The 16990-nt window shown below is 36.3% G+C and overlaps 1 protein-coding gene across 1 annotated transcript in view; it reads right to left on the bottom strand.

The window, feature by feature from the left end:
* The window catches only part of spon1a (spondin 1a), a 281369-nt gene that overhangs the window by 238362 nt on the left and 26017 nt on the right, over positions 1 to 16990 (bottom strand). The window contains exon 3 of the mRNA XM_056478067.1: positions 7168 to 7301. Coding sequence (XP_056334042.1) covers positions 7168 to 7301 — 134 coding nt within the window. The remainder of the gene's footprint in view (positions 1 to 7167; positions 7302 to 16990) is intronic.

Here is a 16990-nt window from a genome sequence, read left to right as displayed (position 1 = left end):
TGCGTCATACACTCACTTTCATGTTGTTTCAAATCTATATGCTTTTGTTCATCTTCTAAAACACAAATGGTGATATTTTAAGAGATTTATATCCATCTGTTTACATTTCATTTTATGAAGCTTAAAAAATCCAAAAAGCCCATAAAACATTGTACAAATGATGATCTGCCTGACCAGAGACTAAAGCACAAATTGTAGTAAACATGAATACAGAAATGAGTGAAACACCAGGATTAAATGGAAATAAAATTAAACATTTTTGAACAAGCTAATCTTTTAAAGTTATATAGTAGTCCTATAGGAATAGTCGTTTGAGACATGCTTTGCAGTTAAACTGTGATTGATTGCACTGATTATCTGGAGTGCCAAGGGAAAGCTCAAATGTAATTCTAATCACCATATTGCATTTAATTTTATTCAGAGCATTTAAGAAGGTTCATTCTTATCATCTAAGTGGATTAATATGAGAGACGTGGGCATAGTGAGCAGAGAGAGAGAGAGAGAGTCTCTAAGAGATTCAACAAATGTATTCAGGAGTGTTGTGAGTGTGAGGAAAAAAAAGTGTATGAATTTTTAATAGCAGTATGCATTCAACTATTGTATATGAAGTGTATTATATTGTCGAGTAATGTAAGGAAGAATCTGATAGTCCCAAATGTATTTTTTAGCAATAAAAAAAGTAATTTTTATACATAGTCAGTGACAAAGAGCAAGCACATGTAAGATATGTATACAATTGAAGTCAGAATTATTACCCCCCACCCCCCTGAATTATTAGCCCCCTGTTTATTTTCCCACAAATTACATTTAACAGAGAGAAGATTTTATCAACAACACTTCTAAACATAATAGTTTTAATAACTAATTTCTCATAACTGATTTATTTTATCTTTGCCATGATGACAGTACATAATATTTGACTAGATATTTTTTCAGGACACTTCAATACAGCTTAAAGTGATATTTAAAGGCTTAACTAGGTTAATTAGGTTAACTAGGCAGGATAGGGTAATTAGACAAGTGATTGTATAATGATGGCTTGTTCTGTAGACAGTCGCAAAAAAAAAAAAAATAGCTTAAAGGGGGTAATAATTTTGACCAGAAAAAAAAAAATTAAAAGGGGGGCTAATAATTCTGACTTCAACTGTGTATTTGAATCCTGAATATTTGTATTCTGGTGTTACAATTGTAACATTAAAGGTGCAGTAGGTGATTGTCTTCAGAAACATTTTTATGTTGTGCTGGTAAAAGTCTCTTCACATTCCAATATTAATGATTAAAGTAAATGATCTAAATGTATGTATTTTTATATTCTGGATAAGGCATAGGACTAGAAAAATGTCCGTCCAATTAAAAGTTGTCAGACCGACAAATAACTCAATTACGACAGGTAACTCAAACTGTCTGTCAACAAATTTCAGTTCGCCCTTAGCTGATGATTGATTATAAAGCGTGTTTGGCATGCTGTCCCGGAAGAAAGCCCTGAGCTCATGAGATCCTCGAGCCTGGGGCTCCCTCCCGTTGCAGGGCGAGAGGGGAGTTTGAGCTCAGGTAGTTCTCGAGAACTCCCCTGCTTAATAATGGTGAATGTAGATTATGAATAGCTATGGAGAGTATGCTGAATTAAACACTTGTCTATGATGTCGATTTGGTTTGTCCAATTTACTGATGTTACATGTTTTTGGTCCCCCTCAGGCAAACGCGGGGAGAACATGCAAACTCCGTATAGAAATGCCGACTTGGCCAGGTAGAGATCTGAGCTAGTGACATTCTTGCTGTGAGGCAATAATGCTAACCATTGAGCCTCCGTGCTGCCCTGACAAGGAAAGGGGAGGAGTAAGGGTGGAAGGGGGGATTCTTCAAGACGAAGATGGCTAAAGTAAGATACTCTGGTTATTTATAGTGATTTGTATAGTGAGCAGACAGATACGTCATTGCACGTACACATGATTGAAAATAGAGGTAATTCCACAAATCTTCTGGAGGAAAAAAATATGCTGCTGTTAAAATATTAAAAAATTTTTATTATTTAATGCAATAAAATACAATTTCAAGGAAAAAGTGGTCACACTTTACAATGAGGTTTCATTAGTTCATGTATTTACTAACATGACCTATATAAACAATACAGTACTTGTACAGCATTAATTAATCATAGACTAAAACATTTACTAATGTGTTAGTAACATACACATTGATGCTTGTTAACATTAGTTATGCACCATGAGTTGGAGCCCTTAAATCTAAGCCCTAGCCCTGCCCTAGCCCAAGACGCACAGGCTGTAGCCCTTCCCTTGTACAACAGCTTATCAAAGTTTTTAGCCCGAGTCCAACCTGAAGCCCGTCTTTTTTTCCCAACAAACAGCTTATACTGTTACAGCCATTAAAATAGACTAGATTTGTATTTAATAGAGAGTTGATGTTTTTTTTTTCGTTTAATTTTTTTTTTCAGAATAATTTAGGGAAATGTTTGTTTGTTTGTTTGTTTGTTTGTTTGTTTAATGTACATTTTAGTTTTTTTAATTGACATTGATATTCAAGCGGTATGTGGTTCAGTTTACCCAACTTACAAGTTGTGCATTGTGCATAAGCAGTTGGTTCATCATTTAAAGTTGTCACTAATTGAATTTGCCTTTCCTCTAGCATTTTTCAGTTTTTATTAAGCCATTGGTAATTTTTCTCTTTATGTTCTTCATTGCACGTGACTGGAAATCTCTATGCACAAGGCATCACTGGCGCTTCCGCACGCAATAAATCACATTAAACTTTTTTTTAAGAGTTTTTTCTAAAGCAGGCCCGAAACCCGATATGCCAGTTAGCTATGACGTAAAAAGGTCCATCTCTGACAGGCTCGGGTTTAAATGCAGGGCTCTACCATGAGTTAACATGAACTAATAACGAACAATTGTATTTTCATTAACTAAGGTTTACTGAAGCCCCAGGCAGATCACACAAATTTGTCACAATTTCGACATGATTTGCTTGACATAGGACGTAGGAACCATAAAATGCTGTGAAACAAGATTCAATTGTTTCTTCTTGTGTACTCTGGCATAGTGCACGACACCATCGTAGAAAGTCTAGAATGTTTCTTTTTTTTCTGTTCCTCACAGTGAGTTCCATCACATGGGTGACACTAGGCATAGAACCACATAATTTCTCAGTTCTATCCACCGGTGCAGCTGGTATTCCGGGATAACTGATTGTGAAGCAATGTGTAGTCTGGCACATTTGTTACCCACGACATGTCAAGATTTTATCAAGACAAAATTGCATCATTTGACAATGACTTTTGTAACTGACAATAAAAATCGTGTGATCTGACTTAACATGAACAAATACTGTAATAAATGTATTGTACAAACTTATTGTAAAATGTTACAGATAAAGTAAAAAGAAAATAAAAAAGTAAAGTATCAAGTAAACTTTCAAAGTCAATACTGGCTCATTGTGAAAACGTAGCCCTGCGGATGTTTCTGGAGACAGTGAATTACGTAGGCAGAGGTACGTAAGGCATAATTTTTTTAAACGAACGCTACAGGGTGGTGTAACGCTGTTCCTTTTCGCGCTTACTTGCTGACCGCTTACCTCCGTATGGACGGCATTCCGGCTGCAACCAGTTTGTGCCGTTAGCGCGCCACGTACGTCGGCAGATTTGAGATGCAGAGAGGAGTTGACCACGAAGACGGGGGTTCGAGTCCGGTGAAGAGCGGTTCCAGAATGCAGGTAAGACAAAAACAGAATGCAAAATATAAAACAAACAAGAGAATAGCAGGGTGAGAATGTAGTAAAAAAAGGAAAAAATTCAGACGAGGGCTTTTATTTTATTGGATTGCTTTTGAAACGTGTTGGTTGGGTTTAGGGAACTGGGTGGGCGGGTCACCCAATTGATAAAATTGGTTGGGTTTAGGGAAGGGGAGGGTGGGTCAGCCGATCGTTCGCTCAGTCAGTCAGAAAGTCTGTCAAAAAGTGAGTCGACAGCAGCCTCTGGTGGGTTTACGCGAGAACAGCAGGCACGAATGGGAATGGTGTACACAGCGACCTCTGATGGATTTCCGAAAACAAAAACGGCAGAAAAACGTGCCACCGGGAAGTTTTTCACGGCCTCCAGAAACGTCCGTGGAGGTATGTTTTCAGAATGAGCCTGGGTTGTTTTAAGTGGTCCTATAACTGTATATAAAAATCTGAATATCTGACATTTCATTATCTATAAATATCTCGTTTAAAATGGAGTCACACAGCACCATTGTGATTGAGTTGTGTTATATGACAGATTGAATAGTCTCAGTGGAAATAATAGGTAATTCCAAGGTGAAAGTGGATGGAAAAAAACTCACTCCAGGGGCTCAGCTAAATTATTTTTAACTTACACTGAAAAGAGATAAGACATAAACAGCAAAAACTGTCGACTTTTCACCCACTGGCTGTGCAAGTTCACTTGTCTCTCAAGTTTTTAATCATGAGATCTCAGCTGCAGGGGAGATCTGGAGGGCATGAAGAAACAATTTGACACACCGCAGAAAGTTTCATGCTCTCTTTAAATTGTGCAATGTCAGGCTAGTTTTCTCCTTTTTTATACTAGCGTGTTTGGAGTAAATAGGAGTCAGAGAAAGTTTTGATTTCATAGAACATTTCTGCGCTCAGCATCTCCTCTAGGATTCTCTTGTGAGTTTAGAAACCTCACCATGGCTCTCTGTTCATTACCCAAAGTCCACCACTTCTGCCCTGCTCCCCATCTTCCCATCTTCCGTCTGCCTGAAGCTTGGCCTCTCCATCGCTCATGCTGGTTTGATGCTTCTATGTCTTACTTTTTTTGATATTGCACCTTTTTTTCATGTCCTCTGTGCTGTCTTTATTTTTGTGTGTGTGTGTGTGTGTGTGTGTTGCATTTTTTATTTGCCAACCGCTAAAATACTTTTTTTTTTCATTCTACAGTTTATGTCCAGAGGAGGAACTTTGAGCTGGAGCTCAGTCTCAAGCCCCTCCATATTATAGGCAGCGAGCCATATAAAGTTATGAGACTCACAACTTATTTTTAGAATAGTGTTCCATCTGCAAAACAAGTGATTCATGGAGCGGTCATAATTTGTTCTTATTGTCTCCATTTCCTGCCTACATACCTGTACCCTGTCATTAGTATCTGCTGATGATCCGCAGCACTGTCTAATTTTGTATGATATTGACTAAGACGTAGTCCAAGAATGATTGCAAAATCCATTCAGCTGGTTTAGAATCTCTTAACAAAGTTTGTAAGAATAAAGCAATGGAAAAATAAACAATAATTGAGTGTGTATATATATATATATATATATATATATATATATATATATATATATATATATATATATATATATATATATATATATATATATATTGTTTTTCCTTTGCTTTATTCTTATAAACTTTGTTATAAATGTTGTTCTAAATGTCTAAGTTATAAATGTTGTTAAATCCTCATTGCTTCAGACATGAACTTTAAACTTTGTTTCAATGTGTCACTGATTATAATGTACAATATTAAAATCAATCAATCAATCAATCAATCAATTAATCATAATTTGATTATGATTCCACAATAAATTGCTAGTGCAATAAGAGCACATTTAAATGTAACTTGCCAATCAACACTTTCAATTAATATTCTCCTTTTAATTAATTATTTAATAATTGATTTATTTATTTAGTTAGTTAGTTAGTTAGTTAGTTATTTTATTGTAATTTTACAAGGAAAAATGTTCCTTGGGTTCCCTCTAATATAATTCTTAAGGCTATGAGCTATATACAAGCTATATACATTTTGTTTGTTTTGTTTGTTTATTGTCCCATTTATGTTAAATTCATCTTAGACATACACTTAGACACATTATTAGGTACACCTGTCCAACTGCTCATCATTAAAAAAAATTCTAATCAGCCAATCACATGACAGCAGCTCAATGCATTTAGGCTTGTAGATATGATCAAGACGATCTGCTGCAGTTCAAATCGAACATCAGAATGGGGAAGAAAGGTGATTTAACTGACTTTGAACGTGGCATGGTTGTTGGTAGAGTATTTCAGAAACTGCTGATCTACTGGGATTTTCACACACAACCATATCTTGGGTTTACAGTGAATGGTTCAAAAAAGAGAAAATATTAAGTGAGCAGCATTTCTGTGGGCACAAATGCCTTGTTGAAGCAGAGGCTACAATTCGCATAGGCAGACCAAAATTGGACAATAGTTAGAATTTGCCATCAACAACATGTAAGTGGATAAAAGTATGGATCCATCCTGCCTTGTATCCTGTGTAATGGTGTGGGGCATATTTTCTTGGCACACTTTGGGCCTGTTAGTACCAATTGAGCATCATGTCAATGCCACAGCCTACCTGAGTATAACACAGTGTACCCATATTCTGATGGCTACTTCCAGCATAAGTAACGCGACATGTCATAAAGCGCAAATCATCTCAGACTGGTTTCTTGAACATGACAATGAGTTCACTGTACTCAAATGGCCTCCACTGTCACCAGAGCTCAATCCAATAGAGTACCTTTGGGATGTGTTGGAATGGGAAATTCGCATCATGGATGTACAGCCAACAAATCTGCAGCAACTGCATTGTGCTAACATGTCATAATGGACCAAAATCTCTGAGGAATATTTCCAGTAACTTTACAATCTATGCCACAAAGGATTAAGGGAGTTCTGAAGGCAAAAGGGGGTCCAACCTGGTACAACTAAGGTGCACCTAATAAAGTGGCTGGTGAGTTTACATGTCATGGCCAGGCAACACATTATATCACAATAAATAAGGCATATCAAATTACAATCACTTTTTTTTGTACTTCTCTGTTAAGTAATATAACAGCCATCAGCACAAAGAAGTTCTTGTATTGATTCGATTTGTACAAGATCCTCAGTTGTCTCCCTGAGGATAATTTTACATTACTTCTGTAAAATGTGTGTATCGTCCGAAAAAAATTACTCAGCTTTTCTTACAATGTCTACCTCATACATCACATTTCCAACAATTTTGATTGGACAGTGAGATATACATACCATGCTGTTGTACCATATTAATAACATACTGGTATACTAGAAATAAAATCACCTGTGCCCATACCCTATGGTGCTCCCATGTTAGTAATTAACATGTAATCGTTCACATTACATAACACTTACTTTAGCAGTACACAGCCATGGCCTGATGGAGGCGCAGTCCAGAACACCTGTATCCTTGTCCTCCTGCGTGGAGTGCTTTCTGTCACTGCGGGTGGGCAGCTTGTCATAAATTGTGTGTCTTCATCATCGATTATCTGCAGAGAATTAGCACAAATACAAGTATTAAGTATGTCAATGTCTATTTCAAATATGATGATATTCTTTGTTACACTCTAAAAATAGTGGTTTGTCATAACCAAATTTATTATTATTTTTAATTTAATTAAATTATTATTTTTTCTTTATTTATATTTTTAACCCATAAGTTGTGTCCATATTTGGTCCAGATTATATTAAAACAAAACAGCATAAACTTCATATTATTACAATTGCTATTACAAATATTATAGAAGTTTATTACACATTTTGATCTGCCAAAATGAGTGTTTGTGCTTGTGCCTTCGAGGTGAATTCTCAACTGTAGTCTTAACAGGTCAGAAATTATACACAATCCCCCTCCAGACATCATCCACCCAGTAACCCAAACAAAAAAATCAGGGATGATAGATTTGATTTGATTTTGACATGGAGATCGATGTAGTTCACATATAGTTACACCACAAAGGTGTTCTTGAAATCCAATAAAGCTTTAACGCAAACAGATGTTAAAAAATAGAACAAATTAAATTAAAATAAACATGAACAAAATATAATAATATATACTTTTGAAGGTCTGAAAGTGGCTGTGCACTGATGATCCCCATCCAACCTGATGGGGCTCAGAATGTTATCCATAATAGAATAAGAGAAGCAGACAAAAAAAAAGCCAAGTTCTACCATCATTCTTAAAAATACTAATAACTGGTGCCAAAAGTGCTTCAACAAAGTATTTATAAAAGGCTGTGCATACTTACAGGACAGTATGAACATGATTTTTCCACCTAATTTATTTCTTGTTGTCATTATGCGGTATTGTGTGTAGAATTCTGCACTGTGTTTTTCTTTTTAATTGTTATGAACCCTGTCTTGTGTTTACCTATCTTGGACTTTTATTGTGAAGTGTATATTCTTCACCCATTTTCCTCATACACCCTTTGTGTTTTTAGATCCTTGGTGCATCTGAAATCATTTTTTCTGGGGATACCATAGCTTTTTAAAACATTACATGGGCTGAGTAGTACGTCCAGATTCATAATAATGTATTTGGAAAAACTGCAGACAAAAAGAACTCCAAATAATGCTGTTTAAGTATCACCATCACTAACCAATAAGGCATCATATAGTGTAAGAAGAGAGTGGTCAGAGTAATATACATCAGTATTTTCCTTTTACTGCCCCTGAATGAAAACCTAGCAAACTATAATCCACACTAACAGAGTATACTCTGGTAACTGGATTGTACATTTGATCATTGTCAGAAACCTTTTTTTTTTGCTTACTTTTTTAGCTGTTGCCATTATGGCAATTTAAAAAAAAAATCCCTGGAAATCAATGAGGTCCCGGAGCGCAAGTGTTCGAAGTGTTTTATGACCAAAACAAAACTTATTTATTCATAAATTGTTCATTCGAATATCAGAACAATGTTAAAACAAAACACTTCACAATAACAGAGCATTTAAAAACTAACATCTATAGCTGTACCATGGATTCGAACCCATTATCTCAGCATGCTAGTGTGGAACTCATCACTAAAACACTTGAAGCCTCAACTCTACAACGTGGGGTTTTATTTGCGTAACTGTTTCTTTGCTGAAACTGTTCCAGAACAATACATAAAAATTCAAACCAATCAGAGTCTCATCTCCCATTCCCTTTAAGAGTCAGTTGCATTGCGCCATGTCACATTTGCTATTTACATGGCAGACTTTGTAAGTGGAAAAACACTTTCACTTTTTCACTTTGTAAGTGGAAAAACACTAGCGAGAAAACAGTTAAACAGACCCTCTGCATACTACTAATAATAATAATAACATTGTACCAAAGGAAATTGTCATGAATAAACTAAAAAAAATATAACCAAGCTATTAGCTATAACCAAAATTATTAGTTTTTTTCTAATTCGCACAAAACTGGTGTCATTCGTTTGTGTTTGGAGTAACGTCACGGCTCCCAAAATATGGTGGCTATATCTAAACAATGAACATAAATAGAGTGTTTGTTTTAACGGCACAAATCAGCACACACCGAGCAAAAATGAATGACACCATTTTGTGCAATAAAAAAAAAACGTATGGAAACTGACATCATGGCTCCTAAAATATTTTGGTTATAACTAAACAATGAAAACAGATACAGTGTTTGTTTTAACGACACAAATCGACCATGGGGTGGAAAGTGAAGTCACACGGTTAAAAAAACAATGCCTAATATCTCAGGCCCCAAACCTGCACAAGTGTTAGCTTTGAGGATTATTTATTTTTATGGGGTGTCAACTTCACGGACGTAAAAAACACTGCTTTCCCACATAAGTGACAATCATGTGCTGAATTATTAAAGATGCAATGTACTGCTGATGCATTGCTGTTGTAATATATTTAGCATGCCAAATATTTAGAAAACATCTGACATGCAAGAAATTGGATAGATGGATGGATGGATGGATATATGGATGGATGGATGGATGGATGGATGGACAGACGGACGAACGGACGGACAAACGGACAGACAAGTTCGTTTCCAATCAGTGTGAATTTCAGGTAGCCCTTCTTGAATGTGTTTGGTTGTCAAGCATCATTTGTAGACCAGGCAGAAATGCCAGTCTTTCTTCTTATTGAAATGCTGTGTAATGTGTGCACCCCTGTTGTCTTTCCCTTTTAGTGTGAGATGAACAGCAATTTGACCACTCTGAAAAGTGCTCTGTGATATTCAGCAAAAGATTGTACTGTTGAAACCTAAAGTTTTTTTTTATTCCTTTTACTTGGTCACAATATCTGTGTGAACAAAGACTGAACGCAAATTTGTGTGCGTATGTTCTTTTGTCTCTATGACTCCTCAGAAGCATCCTCACAATCTGAGAAAAAAGTGTTTGTATGACCATTGACCTCCACTGCCCTGACCTCCACCATTTGGGTGACTGATGGTGAGTGAGCTGTCACAACTGAAACAATGAACTTCATTCTTAAACAAGGCTGACCGACCAGTCAAATGCTTGTGAGCAACAGCATACATCATTAATGTTGTGTGAGGTTAAAGTCTGTGTGAAACATATAGCAGTCTGGTGTTAGGAGAAGAGTGGGTAAACGATATTCTGGCCAAGCCACCAGAAAATGTCCTCAGCAGTGATGGGAGTAACATGGCATTATAAATAAATGGTGTCACTAAAATACCTGCCAACAGTCCTGTTTCTCCCGGGGGTCTCCCATATATCATCTCCCGCCACTCTCCCATTTTGCTATTTCTCCTGGAAAACTCCCATAATTTCACCCCACCCCGTCGTTAGCTTTTTGGTACAGTCTGTAACACATGCCAACTTTGGTATAGTATCCGATTGCAGCGGACACCTGGTTTTCAGCGGTATTATTCAGACAAACACACATCACCACCCCAGCCCCCGGTCTCCGGAAATTTCAGAGATACATGTTGGCAGATATGGTCACTAAAAGACATTAGACATAACTAACATTCATATATTCATTCATTTTCATCTGCTTTTCCAAGGCTGGGTCGTGGGGGCAGCAGTCCTCCAGCTCCTCCGGCAGGATCCCGAGACGTTCCCAGGCCAGCCAAGAGACATAGTCTCTTCAGCGTGTCCTGGGTCTTCTCCAAGGCCTCCTCCTTGTGGGACATGCCTGGAACACCTCCTTAGGTAGCTGTCGAAAAGGCATCCGAAACAGATTCCCGAGCCACCTCAGCTGACTTTCCTGATGTGGAGGAGCAGCGGCTCTACTCCAAGCTCCTCTCAGGTGACAGAGCTCCTCAGCCTCTATGAGGATGTGTCCTGCCACCCTGCGAAGGAAACTCATTTTGTCCGCTTGTATCTGAGATCTTGTCCTTTCGGTCATGACCCAAAGCTCATGACCATAGGCGAGAGTAGGAACGTAGATTGACCAATAAATCGAGAGCTTTGCCTTTCGGTTTAGCTCTTTCCTTACCAAAACTAACCGATACAGTACCGCATTACTGCTGCCGGTGCACCAATCCACCTGTCAATCTCACGTTCCATCCTTTCCTCACCTGTGAACAAAACCCCAAGATACTTAAACTTCTCCACCTGGGGTAAGGATTTTCCCCCAACCTGGAGTTGGCAAACCACCATGGCATTGGACATGGAGGTGCCGATTCTCATCCATGCATCACAGAAATATTACTAACATTTTTTTTTTTAGTAATGATTAATCAAATAAATTACTGTTCCCCCTTTGCAACACCATTACCTTTACAATAAAATGCACTGTAAAAAAATGCTAGGTTCCACACAATCAATTTGTGTTGTGATAACATGAAGGAATTAAGTTGACTTTAAGGTCTTAGTTTTTACAAATATAAGTAGAAACAAAAATATAAATTGTATTGAGTCATATTTAAACAAACATCTTTTTTTTTAGCATTACTTGAACACACTGAAGCAAGTTTCATCAACAGGCTCTCTAAAGGACCTGCTTTGGTGTGTGTGTTGTGGAGAAGTTGGGGTCATGACATAGAATAGGATAGAAATAAGTTGTCCCCAAGGAATGTTGTCTTGGACCCGAAGGTCTGCCGCATACAAAATACACTATAGATGCATAACAGATAACCAAAAAAATGCTTTAACACACCATTAACTCACTGTTACTGCTTTCACTGAGTGTTTACACGGACACCAATAAGGCAATTTTAATATGATTAAGACAATACTCTGATTAAGAGTATACCATGTAAACAGTGATTTTTGATTAACTTAATCCGACTAAACTCATAATCGAACTAAACGGAAATCAAATTAAGACATGTGGAGTATGCAGATTTTAGTCACATTATTGAAGTGCAGTACAGACATGTAAACACCGCAATCAAACTATTATGCCCGTGTAGGATTTTTGCCACATTTTGCAACAGGATAGTCTATACACACTCGGCTGTTTGACAATATTCTCTGCACCCACAGAGTCAGTGATGGACCACAGACACCTGCAATGTGTAATGTGTAAATTGAGTTTTTTTTTTTTTTTTTTTGGTGAAAGTGCTAAACTGTAGTTAAAGTCGACAAATTAAAAATAAAACACCCAACAAGCTTTAAAAATATCCATTCAAGTTAAAATAAAAGTGAAAACAAGAGCCAAAATGACCATTTTGGTCACAAAGGTTGCTATATTATTATATTATATACCCCTTATATAAATCAGGTTTACTACTCTAATCGAAAGCATCTCCCCACACCCTGCCTCCTTATTTTATATTTTAATCCCAAGCACAAAAAATGCAATACAAAAAGATGCACTTGCTATCATTTTCCCTACACATTTAGTTGTGCATTATGATATATAGTATATACATATGAGTTAACTAGGGCTGTCAAAATATACCAGTATTGGTATGATGATGTGATATTTGAAAATGAGTGTATAATAATATGACACATAAATATTCCAGTGCCATTATGGAGATCTATACTCTCAAATTCAATTTATATTCCATTCATACTTGATGCCGGAGGGTGCCCTCACACAGAAAGACCCACAAGCCAGACTTATGTGTATCATAAAATGTATTTATTTCCAGGAAAAAGGAAAGGAAAAATGCATTAAGCTATCTGTGTAGATGAATAAAATCCAGATTTACATTGATGAAAACTGAAACAAATGAACACATTATTATATAACACTATAATGAAGGTTTTAAATAAAATAGGTTGGTATTCTCATAAATGAAATTGCTTGGCTGACAACTGCACTGTAAAAAAAATGATTGTGGAATTTACTTATAACAACTTAATAGTTTAAGTTATGTTAACTTGTTTACGTTAACTTAATGTGTTGACATAACTTATATATTTAAGTTTTACTTGGCTGAACTCTTTAAAAAGAGTCAGCTGAACATATATATGTTAGTTCACTTTTTCAATGCCTGCTGAAAAAAACAGCTTAAACCAGCCTACGCTGGTCAGCTGGTTTTAGCTGGTTGACCAGCCTGGTTTTAGAGGGGTTTTGGCCCTTTCCAGGCTGGTTTCCAGCTATTTCCAGCCTGGTCTTAGCTGGTTATTTTTATTTATTTCCAGCTTGATTTTTTTTTTTCATTTATTGTAATACTTTTACTTAATTTTCATTTGTTTACATTTGGATGACGTCAGATACGGTGGCCAGGAAGTGCAAAATAACATTGCAAAACAACATGTACTCCACAACACAATTTACAACGCTCACCACCAACCACAACAACACTTTTCACCATGTCACTTCCGGTGTGTTACATTCTCTTTCCGTAAAGAATCTGTCATTGTAAAGTTGTTTCAGGACTGATAAAAGTGTTTTGCATCATGTTCATTTTTTGTTTCGTCCTTGGTAAAAAAAAATTCCCTATGTAATTGTGTCTTATGATAGGTAAAATGTTTTTCAAACTGTAAATTTGTCTTGAGCTTCGTAAAAGTGTTTCACACTTTGTAATGTTGTTTTGCACTTTCCAGCCACCGTAGTGAGATGATGAACGTTCTTCTGCAGGTTTAGAATTTAATTGTGCCGTTAAAAAAGCAGGTTGACAAAATTTGGGCACTATTGGGATTAGTTTGGCTGGTTTGAACGTGCATTTTATTTTAAATATTTAGTGTGTGTAAAGTGTGTTTTTAGTTTTTCGGTGTCATTATGTGCATTTGGCGTGTTTTGGATACAATTGGACCCATTGTATAGGGTCTTTGTGTAAGGTTTGGTGAAATTTGTCAGTTTTATTTTTTAAAAAAAGAATTTTTGGGGAGGCTGGGGCAGTTGGCATTTCTGTGTGGAGTTTGCATATTCTCCCCGTGTTCATGTGGGTTTCCTTCAAAAATACCAGGGTGGTATAAGGGAATTAAATAAACAAAGGTGGCCATAGTGTGAATGAAAGAGCAATATTCAATATTTATGTTTACTAAACTTAAACCATGTCCATTACACTTGAATTATAAAGTCCTATCAACATCATTTTTAATTACAACAATTTATCTATTTAAGTTAACTTAACTTGTATTTCACTTCTATTAGCAAATCCTGTCAACTTTTACCTGAGTTAACACAACTTGACTATTTAAGTGAAGAAAACTTAAAATTTTAAGGCAGCATAAACACTTTTTTTTTAAGTTGAAACTACATTGTTTTACATTGTGTCAAATAATCTACTAGTAACTATTCAAGCCTCTTCACTTGTGTTTCCAGTGGAAGACTATACTCACTATAGTTGAACAAATACTGTTGCTGTTGGACCACACATCCAGATCCAGTTTATTAATAAGGTTAATTCATTTTTTGAAAATATTTCTTGGTGATTTGGAAGATTAGATTTCCATGCTGGCAGTCATTCTGCCTTTATGATTGCCCACCAAGAGGACTCTACTGACTGACTTATTAAAGATTCTGATGAATGTCTTTATAGTAGTTTAATGTCAAATAAATTTAATTTGGGGTATATTTGGGGTATATTTGGTATAACACCAATATTTGGTCGCAATCATCTGTTATTTGCTCTTGAGCTTAACATAGCTTAACATAAAATTTAAAAAAAACATAATGTCTACTGAGAAATCATTACAATAAGAACTTTGTCAATATTAAGCAGTCAGCCTGCTAGAACTCTATAGTGACACTTAGACGACATACACAGGTGTTGTCAACAGAATGTTCAAAATTATATTGGACATATAAATATTGTCAATAGTTTTAAACCACAACAATCATATAAATGGGGCGACACGATGGCGCAGTGTGTAGCGCTGTTGCCTCACAGCAAGAGGGTCACTGATTTGAGCCTCGGCTGGGCCAGTTGGCATTTCTATGTTGAGTTTGCATGTACTGCTCGTGTTCGTGTGGGTTTTCTCCAGGTGCTCCAGTTTCCCCCACAGTCCAAAGACATGCGGAATAGGTGAATTGAAAAAGCTAAATTGGCCGTAGTGTATGTGTGTGAATGAGTGTGTATTGGTGTTTCCCAGTGGTGGGTTGCGGTTGGAAGGGCATCTGCTGCGTAATAACATATGCTGGATAAGTTGAAGGTTCATTTCGCTGTGGCGACCCCAGATTAATAAAGGGACTCAGCCAAAAAGAAAATGAATGAATAAATGCATGAATGTATGAATAAATGAATGAATGAATGATCAAGTAAATATCTGATATTGTGACAGCCCCAGTATTGCCCCAGTGCAATCACATCCATATCAACAGTTTATGTAATCCCATCACGATCAAAGAATCAAGTGTGTTTTCGCACACAACCTTGGTAAAACCTTACAAAGGAATGTTTTTTCTTTTTCTGCTAGCACAGACATCCTCTCAAAAATGTATTACCATACAAATATTTAATATGAGTGATTGTTCTTTATTATTTTTCTCACAATGTGTGTCCTCATTTACTTTGACCTCAACAGTCAAGCACCTTAACTGAATTAAATGTTCCTGCTGCCCTGCCTCATACATTTGTTGTGAATTTAGAGAGTTGTTCCAGGTTTCTTGTTAAGATAACAGTTGGTGGTTCAATCAATTCGCCAAGTACAGATATGCCAGTAGGGTGAAGTCTATAATGGTTTTATATAAAGGCATCATACTTGACTGACTATGTTTGCATGTGAACAAATAATGTGGTTATTTTCAACAATAACAATAAGGCAGGGCTATTCAATTTGCGGCCCATGGCAAAGTTATGCCAACTGCATGCTAGTTTAAAGTTCTCAGCTTATACCGAGGCTAATACGCATGCACATTGGATTAACAATAGCAGCAGGGCGTTCACATACTGTGTCTTTTCCGCGTGCAAGTTCCTTACTTCTAATGGAGACGCACACATACTGTATAGGGAGCGTGGCGCGCACGGTTTGCAAGCCGACCGACGCACTCGGATTAATTACACAGTAGAAATGATCTCACGCTGTAGTGGTGAGAGTTGTGCATGGCTTTCAGTGCAATGTAAACAAAAGATATGTTAGACAAATTATTACAAATTATTAAAATGATTTTGTATGTATGAACACAGATGATAACAACAGTTCATTTAAATTTTTAGCTAATTTATAGCTTAAATTAACATTAGACAAACACTATTCTAATTTATTGTTATGTATTTATTCATTGTTCTGTCGTTTATTTTCACTGTAAAATAATCACTCATATTTAAATCAAATATTTTTTTATTTATTTTTAAGTCCAAAGAGAGTGAAATGGACTATTGTTTGTTTTTTATTAATATTTTGTGCTGTATTTGGTTACTGAGCAGCAATAAACCACACTTTAAAATATAACCGGTTCTCTTGTGATTTTCTAAACTAGTAGTGTTTTGAATTTAATAACTGCATAATAATCATGATAACCGCGAAACCATGATTATTCTTCCGACTATAATCGTACAACCAAAATCTATAATTGTTGCCTCCCTAATTGTTACGCAGTTTAAAACATAACATATGAATGTGTCTGATTATAGAAGAAGCCTACTTGAGCAATACACTGCTTTTGTTGAGCTTCAAAATACAAGATTTAAATGTTTGTAAAAAAAAAGCCACATTTTATAATGTCGTAATGTTATGTAGTTTCAAAATACAACATATTAACGTTTTAGTGTAGAAAAAGCCAATGTGGGTGTCTTAAGGAGCAAAAATACAGCATATGGGCTCTTATATTGCTGTTGTGACATCACTTATATTGCAAGTCATATCTCTCCGGCCTCTCATTTGGGATGCTTTTCATGAACTGGCCCC

The sequence above is a fragment of the Danio aesculapii genome, chromosome 18 (assembly GCF_903798145.1).
Source record: "Danio aesculapii chromosome 18, fDanAes4.1, whole genome shotgun sequence".
Taxonomy (NCBI): Eukaryota; Metazoa; Chordata; class Actinopteri; order Cypriniformes; family Danionidae; genus Danio; species Danio aesculapii.
This window is presented reverse-complemented; position numbering and strand designations above follow the sequence as displayed.